At 48.1% G+C, this 12500-nt stretch overlaps 1 protein-coding gene across 1 annotated transcript in view; it reads left to right on the forward strand.

Annotated features, from left to right (window-relative positions):
- LOC143290963 (beta-1,3-galactosyl-O-glycosyl-glycoprotein beta-1,6-N-acetylglucosaminyltransferase 3-like) overlaps positions 1–7737 on the forward strand; it is an 11258-nt gene extending 3521 nt beyond the window's left edge. Inside the window, exons 3-6 of the mRNA XM_076600545.1 lie at positions 809–1084; positions 3267–3604; positions 5257–5486; positions 6891–7737. Of these exons, the coding sequence (XP_076456660.1) occupies positions 809–1084; positions 3267–3604; positions 5257–5486; positions 6891–7213 (1167 nt within the window). The 3' untranslated portion in view covers positions 7214–7737. The remainder of the gene's footprint in view (positions 1–808; positions 1085–3266; positions 3605–5256; positions 5487–6890) is intronic.
- The last annotated feature ends 4763 nt before the right edge of the window (positions 7738–12500 follow it).

The raw sequence follows: 12500 nt of genomic DNA on the forward strand, positions 1-12500 counted from the left end.
CATCATCATCACCACTACCACCATCACCACCACCACCACCACCATCACCACCACCATCACCATCATAACTATCACCATTATCATCATCATCATCAACACCACCACCACCACCATCATCATCATCAAACCCACCACCATCACCATCATCATCATCATCATCAACACCACCACCACCATCATCATCTTCACCATCATCACCACCACCATCACCATCATCATCATCATCATCAACACCACCACCACCATCATCATCTTCACCATCATCACCACCACCATCACCATCATAACCATCACCATTATCACCATCACCACCACCACCATCACCACCACCACCATCACCACCACCACCATCACCATCACCATTATCATCATCATCATCAACACCACCACCACCACCATCATCATCGTCACCACCACCATCACCACTACGACCATCACCATCACCACCACCACCATCACCACCACCATCACCATCATAACCATCACCATTATCATCATCATCATCAACACCACCACCACCACCATCATCATCACCACTACCACCATCACTACCACCATCACCACCACCACCATCACCACCACCACCATCACCATCACCATTATCATCACCATCATCATCACCACCACCATCACCATCACCACCACCATCACCATCATAACCATCACCATTATCATCATCATCATCAACACCACCATCACCACCATCATCACCATCACCATCATCATCACCACCACCACCACCACTACCGCCACCACCATCACCACCACCATCACCACCATGCTGATGTTGTCGCATGACCCCGGACAGATGGAGATGTACCTGGAGCAGCGAGCGGTGAGGGTGAGGGAGGTGGACTGCCTGAGGGTGTTCCGTGGAGATAAACAGGAGCTGAAGAAGGCCCTGAAGAAGGAGCACAGGCAGCAGCCCGCAGCAACGCCCACAGACACCGACATCCTCACGATGGCCGCCCGCAACTGCAGCCATCTCCACCGTCACTACGGTTTCCTTTTGGACCCCCTGACGGAGGAGGAGCGGCTGTTTCCTATTGCCTTCAGCATTCTTACTTATAAGACCGCTTCCCAGGTGTGTGTGTGTGTGTGTGTGTGTGTGTGTGTGTGTGTGTGTGTGTGTGTGAGCTGACACTAAGTTCAAGCTCCCCCCCCCCCTTTTTTTTTTTTTTTTTTTAATCATTATTTGGTACTGATACCAAGCCCTTTCGCCAGTAGTTAGCCTGAGCATTATCCCTCTTCCTCTTCAACTGACAAAATGCGCAATGCAATACAATATATATATATATATATATATATATATATGTATGTATGTATGTATGTATATATATATATATATATATATATATATATATATATATATATATATATATATAGAGAGAGAGAGAGAGAGAGAGAGATACAATACAATACAATACAAGGCGAGACGATGCGATACGACGCGACGCAACACGACGCAATGCAACGCAATACAACACAACACCACACAGCACAACACAACAGAGCATAGCACAGCACAGCACAACACAGCACATTGCAATACGACACAACACAATCCAATGTAACAAAATACAAAACAATCCAGCACAATACAGTGTAAGAAACACAAGACAATACAAGACAAGACAACCCAACCCAGCCCAACCCAACGCAACGCAACCCAACCCAACCCAACGCAACGCAACGCAACCCAACCCAACCCAACGCAACGCAACGCAACCCAACCAAACCCAACGCAACGTAACGCAACCCAACCCAGCCCAGCCCAGCCCAGCCCAGCCTAACCCAGCCCAGCCCAGCCCAGCCCATACAACCCAACCCAACCCAGCCCAGCCCAGCCTAACCCAGCCCATACAACCCAACCCAACCCAACCCAGCCCAGCCTAACCCAGCCCAGCCCATACAACCCAACCCAACCCAGCCCAGCCCAGCCTAACCCAGCCCAGCCCAGCCCATACAACCCAACCCAACCCAACCCAGCCCAGCCTAACCTAGCCCAGCCCATACAACCCAACCCAACCCAGCCCAGCCTAACCTAGCCCAGCCCATACAACCCAACCCAACCCAGCCCAGCCTAACCCAGCCCTGCCCATACAACCCAACCCAGCCCAGCCCAGCCCATACAACCCAACCCAACCCAGCCCAGCCCAGCCTAACCCAGCCCAGTCCATACAACCCAACCCAATACAAGCCAACCCAACCCAGCCCAGCCTAACCCAACCCAGCCCATACAACCCAACCCAACCCAACCCAGCCCAGCCTAACCTAGCCCAGCCCATACAACCCAACCCAGCCCAGCCCAGCCCAGCCTAACCTAGCCCAGCCCATACAACCCAACCCAACCCAGCCTAACCTAGTCCAGCCCATACAACCCAACCCAACCCAACCCAGCCCAGCCTAACCCAGTCCAGCCCATACAACCCAACGCAAACCTACGCGACCCAACCCAACCCAACCAAACCCACCACAGTATCAGTAGCTCAAGGAGGGCGTCACTGCGTTCGGACAAATCCGTATACGCTACACCACATCTGCCAAGCAGAGATTCCCTGACTAGCAGCGTAACACAACCCACCACAACCAACACCAACCCAACACCACAACCCAACACCACAACCCAACACCACAACCCAACACCAACCCAACACCTAACCCAACACCACAACCCAACACCACAACCCAACACCAACCCACCACCAACCCACCACTAACCCAACACAAACCCAACATCACAACCCAACACCAAACCAACACACAACCCAACACCACAACCCAACACCACAACCCAACACCACAACCCAACACCACAACCCAACACCAACCCAACACCAACCCAACACCACAACCCAACACCACAACCCAACACCAACCCAACACCAACCCAACACCACAACCCAACACCAACCCAACATCACAACCCAACACCACAACCCAACACCAACCCAACATCACAACCCACACCGCAACCCAACACCACAACCCAACACCACAACACTAACCCAACACTACAACCCAACACCAACCCAACACCACAACCCAACACCGCAACCCAACACTACAACCCAACACCACCAACACCAACCCAACACCGCAACCCAACACTACAACCCAACACCACAACCCAACACCAACCCAACACCACAACCCAACACTACAACCCAACACACCAACCCAACACCACAACCCAACACCAACCAACACCACAACCCAACACCACAACCCAACGCCACAACCCAACACCAGCCCAATCATCGCAGGTGGTGGACTTGCTGAGGGCAGTGTACAGACCCCAGAACCTCTACTGCATCCACGCCGACAAGAAATCGCCTCCTGCGTTCCGCCAAGCCGTGGAGGCCGTGTCTCGCTGCTTCCCGAACGTCCACATGGCCTCCCGCTCCATCGACGTCCGCTGGGGCTTCTACACCGTGCTGGAACCCGAGATCGTGTGCATGGGAGACCTGTGGAGGAGGAGCAAGGCGTGGAAGTACTTCATCAACCTCACGGGGCAGGAGTTCCCCCTGAGGACCAACTACGAGCTGGTCCGCGTTCTGACTGCCTTCAAGGGAGTCAATGACATCGCAGGGGTCGTTCCCGCGTGAGTTCGTTTAAAAAAAAACAAAAAAAAAAAACAAAACAAAACAGGACAACACAATACAATGCAATAAAAATTGGGGGAGGGAGGGCGGGGAGAGGGGGATGGGGGTAAGGGGGGTGGGGGTGCGTGAGAAAGTAGTGCATTACATTCAGCAATCAAAGCAGTGACGCGTATGTATTATAGCTGTTCAGGTGTTGACTCAGCCCATAATTCTTGACACTTGTGTAAACAAAAAGAGTCTGTGTTATAACCCAGCGTTCGGCTGTCTGTTTTCTGTGTGTGTGTGTGTGTGTGTGTGTGTGTGTGTGTGTGTGTGAGTGTGTGTGTGTGTGTGTGTGTGTGTGTGTGTAGTAAACTTTATCATTGCCATTTTCTCTGGACATATTTTGTCTGTCAATACCAAATTTGGCTTTAAAATAGTAGGGAAAAATTCTTCACAGTCATACCAATCATAGGTTGTAAATCTCCCGAATTAAGCCATGTTTTCCGTGTCATTAACGGTTTATTTCGTTGAGGCTATATCCGGGATTTCGAAAACACCATATTAGCACATCCGAGTTGCAGTAGCGCAGGCAATGCTTAGTAAGAAGACGGCGTGACCTCGTTAAATGGACAGAACACAAACAGTGAAACAGACTGCATCAGCAACGTGTTTTCTGCATATGAATCTTTTAAAGTGGATACTCAGTTAACTAGAATAAGCATAAAAAGAGAAATTGAATCGACCGTGTCGTACTTTCTCGGCGAGAGAGACTAAATTTGTTGAACATCTATCTAGATCCAAAGAAAACGGCTAAATGTTGCAGTGTCGTTGCGGCTATAGCAACGTCTCCTTTACCGCGGACTTTAAAGAATTCTTAAATTCCCGAGATACACCAAAACAGTATGATTTAAACAGCGTTATCACTTCGAATACCGCAATAGATTTGATGGAGTCTCCCGTCGGACCGACGGATGAGTAGGCAGGCAGGCTTATCTGTCGGTGTGTGTCCTCATATGGGAGAAGAGGCCGATTCTGGATGCGCAGCACTTCCCACAGGTGTTGCAAGGGAAAACGTCTCCAGAAGTTGAGCCCTGCTTCCTTCGCTCACGCTTCTCCTTAATGGCCAGCGATTTATCTTGTTTAGATTTACCGCAATAGACTGATCGCCCTTAAAAAAGCATGCTTAAATGATAATTTTTGAACACCATTGATGGATCCGCAACTAAACGGCGGTTGTCCCTGGCCAAATATATTCTAAAGAAAAATCCACTCTACTGATTTATGCAAGTGTGTTGTGATGGGGACAGGGGAAAGTTTGAAACTTCGATAGACCTGTATCATGATCGTAAAACAATGATACGCCGATAGATGCGGTGTGCTGCATAACATAACATTCCTCCATTTGAAGCAAACAACTTTCGGTTCGAAAAAAAAAAATCCAACTCATTTCTGGAGATGAGGATGATGATGATGATGATGATGAAGATTTCTGAAGATTTGGATAGTTATGTTACCGTAACCACGCATTCCCATCACCTCCACCTCCTAGACCCATCCGTCGTCGGTGTTTTTCAGTTTCGTTGTTTAGTGCAGCAGATATAACAACGTCAGCCATGAAGGCTTTGCTTTTGGTTTTTTCTTTCTTTCATTTTTTTTTTTTTAATTTCAGTATGGTACATCGTTGGCGTTGGCAGAAGTTCCTCCCGGCCCCCCACAACATCACGCTGTTCAAAGGGCACGTGCACATCGTGGCCAGCAGAGCCTTCGTGGACTACGTGCTGCACGCGCCACCAGCCCAAGACTTCCTGCGGTGGTGCCAGAAAACCCGGCACCCTGACGAGCACTTCTTTAACAGCCTGAACCACAACCCCCACCTCATGGCACCGGGCAGACGCCCAGGTAACGAAAAACAGACTTCTGCTTTTTTTTTTTTGCTGCCCCATCATCTGCATCAATGGCATTACTCCCACGCCGCTCATTTAGATTCCCCCATTCACGGCCACACACGGGTTTGTCCGTCACAGTTTCAGCGTCGGCAGTCTGCAGGGAACCATCGATGCTAGGTCGCCAGGAAGTCACACACCAGAGGAGACCCTGCACTGCTGCTGAGTCACTTCGGTGGTTTCGGTGGTGCCTGTTCTGATTTAACGTACTTAGGACACCACCTACTAAGCCCCATACTGACGACAATAATGGCTTAGTCGCGGAGCCAGGCTGAGTGAGCGTCCCTCCCAGAGTGGAGACCGCCACTACGTCCCTCAAACAACAGCCCCCCATGAATCTGCCGACACTGATTTCTTCTTCTTCTTCGTTCATGGGCTGCAATTCCGACGTTCACTCGAATGTACACAAGTGGGCTTTTACGTGTATGACCGTTTTCACCACGCCATGTAGGCAGCCATACTCCGTTTTTGGGGGTGTGTATGCTGAGTATGTTCTTGTTTCGATAACCCACCGAACACTGACATGGATTACATGATATTTAACGTGCGTATTTGATCTTCTGTGCGCGTGTATACACACACGAAGGGGGTTCAGGCACAAGCAGGTTTGCACATGATTATGTTGACCTGGGAGATCGGAAAAATCTCCAATCTTTACCCACCAGGCGCCGTTACCGAGATTCGAACCCGGGACCCTCTGATTGAAAGTCCAACGCTTTAACCACTCGGCTATTACGCCCGTCAAACAGACAAACAAACAAAAATGCTCCAAGGAGGGTTTGTGTGAGCGAATCTGTTTTGTGCGTCAAGAATGCTCCCCACCGGCACTTTTGGAAGTTCATCGTAGTCTGAGTATGACCGTAGTCTGTGTTCTCAACTCAGCGATGGGAGCGCAAGTGGCTCCGGAGTCTTCCAAGACCGGAAGCACACAAGGTAGTAGTAGTAGTAGTAGTAGTAGTAGTAGTAGTAGCAGTAACAGCAGCAGCAGCAGTAGTAGTAGTAGTAGCAGCAATAGCAGTAGTAGTAGTAGGTGGAGGAGGCGGAGGAGCGGTTTTTGTTGTTGTTGTGGTGGTGGTGATGATGGTGGTTGTGATGGTTGTGGTCGTATTTGTAGCTGCAGCAGCAACAGCAGCAGTGGTAGTTGTAGTAGTAGTCGTTGTAGCAGCAGTAGAAGTGGCAGCATTGAAAGTAGCAGCAGTAGTTGTAATAGCAGTGGCAGTAGTTGCTGCTGTTGCTTTTTGTGGTAGTGGCTGTCACGCCAGTGATGGTAGTGGTAAGAACTAAACTCGTAGCACGTGCACGCATACAAAAAAAAAAAAAAACGAAAAAAAAAAAAAAGTTATGTGCATTGGATTCCCAGGAAACTACGTCAGCCCGAACGCTGAATTCGACGCGATGAACAGAACACTGGTCCGCTACAAGAACTGGGTGCCTAGGTACCCCTGTCCGGGGCGAAACGTGGTCCGTGGCATCTGCATCCTGAACGTCCTTGACCTTCCCATGCTCTACCACCGGAAGGAGCTGTTCGCCAACAAGTTTTACGTGGACTACAGTCGTCTGGCACTGCGCTGTCTGGCTGAGGAACTTCACAATCGGACTCGCGACCAGACTTTGGGAAGAAGGGATTTCAACGTGACCGTCTACGAGCAGTTCGCCTTGGGGATTGATTCAAAGTACCACTGACCACTGATTTGTTTCCCTAATTTGTTAAACACAGCTATTTCGGCAAAGAAACTTCTGCGTTCGTGGACTGCAACTCCCACGTTCACTCGTATATACGCGAGTGGGCTTTTACGTGTATGACCGTTTTTAACCCGCCATGTAGGCAGCCTACTCCGCTTTTGGGGTGTGCGTGCTGGGTATGTTCTTGTTTCCATAACCCACCGAACGTGGATTACAGGATCTTTAACGTGCGTATTTGATCTTCTGCTTGCGTATACACACGAAGGGGGTTCAGGCACTGGCAGGTCTGCACATATGTTGTTGACCTGAGAGATCGTAAAAATCTCCACCTTTTACCCACCAGGCGCCGTCACCGTGATTCGAACCCGGGACCCTCAGATTGAAAGACCAACGCTTTGACCACTCGGCTATTGTGCCCGTCGGAAAGGAAACATTTCCAGGGGATTTGTTCGGTTTCTTTCTTCTTTTTTTTCCTTTTTATTTCCGTGTCTCCTAGTGGCAACGCCGATGATTTGTAATGCACAGTAAAGGGCAATAGGAATACTGTTTGTGTGGCTGTGTGATGGAATAAGTCTGTGTTCGTTCTTTAGTTCAGCGTCTTTACACATCAGTAATATTAGACGATACGTCTGTGTGTTCGTTACCACATGACAGAGACTGACAGACAGAGTGACAGACAGACAGAAACAGAGAAATACGTAACAGTATTTCTTACCTTGTTATGAAATACAGCTGTTGCAACATACACACGCGCGCTCACACAGAAAGAGAGACAGACAGACAGACAGACAGAGACCGAGATATACAAAGCCATATTTCTGACCTCGTTATGAAGTACAACTATGTATATTGCAACGTTCTCGCTGAAATCAACCCGCTAGGAATTGATTGGACAGAGTGGGGCACTTCTTGGGTTGCATGCCAACACGACCAAACACACACACACAAGAGAGAGAGAGAGAGAGAGAGAGAGAGAGAGAGAGAGAGAGCCTCACACTCACACACACATGTGCGCGTGTGTAAATATTAAAGAAAGACAGAAAAGTGTACTTGCACACATGGCAAATATGCACGCGGTCAAACATGCATGCCAACACGACCTCTCACACTCACATGTGCACGTGTGTAAATATTGAAGGAAGACAGAAAAGTGTGCTTGCTCAAATGGCACATAAGCACGCGCTCAAACATGCATGCCAACACGACCACACACACACACACACACACACAAGGAGAGAGAGAGACAGAGAGGGAGAGAGAAAGAGAGAGAGACTCACACTCACACTCACACGTGAGCGTGTGTAAATATTAAAGGAAGACAGAAAAGTGTGCTTGCTCAAATGGCACATAAGCACGCGCTCAAACATGCATGCCAACACGACCACACACACACACACACACACACACAAACACACACACAAGGAGAGAGAGAGAGAGAGAGAGAGAGAGAGAGAGAGAGAGAGAGACTCACACTCACATGTGCGCGTGTGTAAATATTAAAGAAAGACAGCAAATTGTGCTTGCACAAATGGCACACATTATGCACGCGCTCAAACATGCATGTCAACACGACCAAACACACACACACACACACAAACACACACACAAGGAGAGACAGAGACAGAGACAGAGAGAGAGAGAGAGAGAGAGAGGTGCCGTGTTCCATAGGAACGTAACGTCTGGCAGGTTTGTGTTTCTGTTTTCATGGCAACGAGTGTTTTTATGTGCAGAAAAAAAAAAGAAGAAAAGAAAAAAAGAAGAAAAAACATTGCCACATGAAATGTAAAACAATCATTAACGGAATGTGTTTGCTGTGACCAACTAACCAGGAAAGAAGAAGAAGAAGAAGAAGATAAAAAAAAAAAAAAAAAGGCAACCTGGTCAATGACGTGCTGGTGCTAACGCCGACTGACGTCACTCGCCGTTTCGCAAGGAGGCTTTGAATTGCGCAATCGAAACAAAACAAAACAAAAATCGTTTTCGAACCCAACCTCATTTGTAAAAAAACCACAAAACAACCAACAACAGTGTAACGCTCTTCTCCCCTACTTACTTCATCAGTCTAATGGAGGTTGTCTACTTTATTTATCTAATGGAGGTTGTCTACTTTATTTATCTAATGGAGGTTGTCTGCTTTATTTATCTAATGGAGGTTGTCTACTTTATTTATCTAATGGAGGTTGTCTGCTTTATTTATCTAATGGAGGTTGTCTACTTTATTTATCTAATGGAGGTTGTCTGCTTTATTTATCTAATGGAGGTTGTCTACTTTATTTATCTAATGGAGGTTGTCTACTTTATTTATCTAATGGAGGTTGTCTGCTTTATTTATCTAATGGAGGTTGTCTACTTTATTTATCTAATGGAGGTTGTCTACTTTATTTATCTAATGGAGGTTGTCTACTTTATTTATCTAATGGAGGTTGTCTACTTTATCTAAAGACAGTTGTACCATGCATAATATGTACGCGCGTGTGTGTGTGTGTGTGTGTGTGTGTGTGTGTGTGTGTGTGCGCGCGCGCGCGCGTGTGTGTGTGTGTGCGTGCGCACGTGTGGGTGTGTGTACCTATGTGTGTGTGCACGCATGCGCACGTGTGAATAGAATAGAATAGAATAGAATAGATTTTATTGTCATGAAACCGTAAGGTTTATAAGACACAAGTGCAATGGTAAATGAATGAACGAATGAAAAAACACACAATTAATCAATCAGTTAATGCAGTAAATTGCAGCAGCATTCATAAACAAATTTTCCAAATCTTGTTTGTATATATTCATCATCTGATAGCATCACCTGACTGGGAATATGTCCTGTGTTATTCGAATTTTGAATATCCTTTAAAAATTGTTGCCTCAAGGTTTTATATTTAATACAATGATCAAGAAGATGGATTTCGTCTTCCAGGATGTTACACTTGTTGCACAATCTGTCTTCTTGTGGAATATTTACATACGTACGTATGTGAGTGTGTGGTGGGGGCGGGTGGGGATGGGGGTGGGGGCTAGGGGTTGTTTGTTTGTATACGTGTATTGCGTGCATGTATGCATGTGTGTGTGTGCAAACATTCGTTCCTTTAACTGAACCACTGGAGGTCAAAGATTTACCTGCAAGAAAAATTGATCAGGCGTAATACATTTTTCATTTCAAACCAGCAATGGCAGCGGAAACACGGTCGACTTCTTTGATTGACAGGATTGCTCAAGACATCATAGCACAATAATCAGCAGACTTGGTGGGGGGGAGGGGGGGGCCGGGGGGGGGGGGGGGGGGGGGGGCAGGGGGAGCAGGGGGGGGGGGATTCTTAACCCTGAGCAACACTGGTGCTACCAAGCAGCCCTGTGGTTGTAGTGGTACACACACGTTTCACTGACCCAACTCATCAGCTGATTCAACAGATCGACAGCTGCACCTCACACCAACTGCAGAAGGCGGGGGGGGGGGGGGGGGGGGGTTGTCCCGTTTATAGCCCTGCCCCAAAAGGGTCCAGTACCTATAGGGTCCAGTACCTTGGCCGAGTACCTGTAGGGTCCAGTACCTGTAGGGTCCAGTACCTTTAGAGTCCAGTACCTACAGGATCCAGTACCTAGGCCCAGTACCTTTAGGGTCCAGAACCTTTAGGACCCAGTACAATTACAACACAGTACCATTGTGAACCAGTACCATTTGGACCCAGTATCATTAGGACCCAGTACAATTGTGAACCAGTATCATTAGGACCCAGTACCATTGTGAACCAGTATCATTAGGACCCAGTATCATTAGGACCCAGTATCATTAGGACCCAGTACCATTGTGAACCAGTATCATTAGGATCCAGTATCATTAGGACCCAGTACTATTAGGAACCAGTACCATTGTGAACCAGTATCATTAGGACCCAGTATCATTAGGACCCAGTATCATTAGGAACCAGTACCATTGTGAACCAGTATCATTAGGACCCAGTATCATTAGGACCCAGTACCATTAGGAACCAGTACCATTAGGGCACAGAACCATTTGGACCCAGTACCACTACTGGGGGGGAAGGGGGGTGGGGGGGGGGATTCTTAACCCTGAGCAACACTGGTGCTACCAAGCAGCCCCGTGGTTGTAGTGGTACACACACGTTTCACTGACCCAACTCATCAGCTGATTCAACAGATCGACAGCTGCGCCTCACGCTAACTGCGGAAGAGGGGGGGGGGGGGGGGGGGGGGGGGGGGGGGTTGTCCCGTTTATGGCCCTGCCCCCAAAGGGTCCAGTACCTATAGGGTCCAGTACCTATAGGGTCCAGTACCTTTAGGACCCAGTACCATCAGGACCCAGTACCATTGTGAACCAGTACCATTAGGACCCAGTATCATTAGGGCCCAGTACCATAGGACCCAGTACCATTAGGACCCAGCACCATTGTGAACCAGTACCATTAGGACCCATTATCATTAGGACCCAGTACCATAGGACCCAGTACCATGAGGACCCAGTACCATTGTGAACCAGTATCATTAGGGCACAGAACCATTTGGACCCAGTATCATTAGGATCCATTACCATGAGGGTACGGTATCATTAGGGCCCAGTTTCAATAGGGCCAAATTCCAACATAGGACCACGTTCCAACATAGCACCAAGTTCCAGCATAGGACCAAGTTTCAACAGGGCCTAGTACCAACATGGTTCAGTTCCAATAGGGCCTTGTCCCAATATAGGACCAAGTTCCATTGGGGCACAGTACCAATTGGACCATGTTCCCATAGGACCAAGTTCTAATATAGAGCCTAGTAGGCCCACTGCCAATAGGACCAAGTTCCCATAGGTCCAAGTTCCAATATTGGACCAAGTTTTATTAGGGCCCAGTTCCAGCAGGGCACAATACCAATAGGGTCATGTTCCTTTTGGACTAATTTCCTATAAGGCCAAGTTCCAATATAGGACCAAGTTTCGATTTCAGGATAGAGTCACAGTTCTTCACAAAAGACTGTGCTGTAAATGAATTCCCATTGCGGTAGAGAAACCGTTGATCATACAGCTCTCACTTTGCTGGTTGGTCTAGCTGTAAGCTAATGTCAATCTCTAATAAGAGCCGAGCATTTAGCCGCTAAGTCTCAAAGAGGGACAGGGGGATTTTACTCCCCTCCCCCCTCCACTAGATCTTGAGTGGTGGTCTGGGTGCTACTGATATAATTAATAGTCAACCGGATTAGACGATAAATCATCGAGTTCCCGTGCGCAGCATGCACTGTCTTAGCGCACGCAACAGAACCCACGGCAACAAAAGGATTGCCCCTGGCAAAATTCTGTAAA

This window comes from Babylonia areolata, chromosome 16 (assembly GCF_041734735.1).
Source record: "Babylonia areolata isolate BAREFJ2019XMU chromosome 16, ASM4173473v1, whole genome shotgun sequence".
Taxonomy (NCBI): domain Eukaryota; kingdom Metazoa; phylum Mollusca; class Gastropoda; order Neogastropoda; family Buccinidae; genus Babylonia; species Babylonia areolata.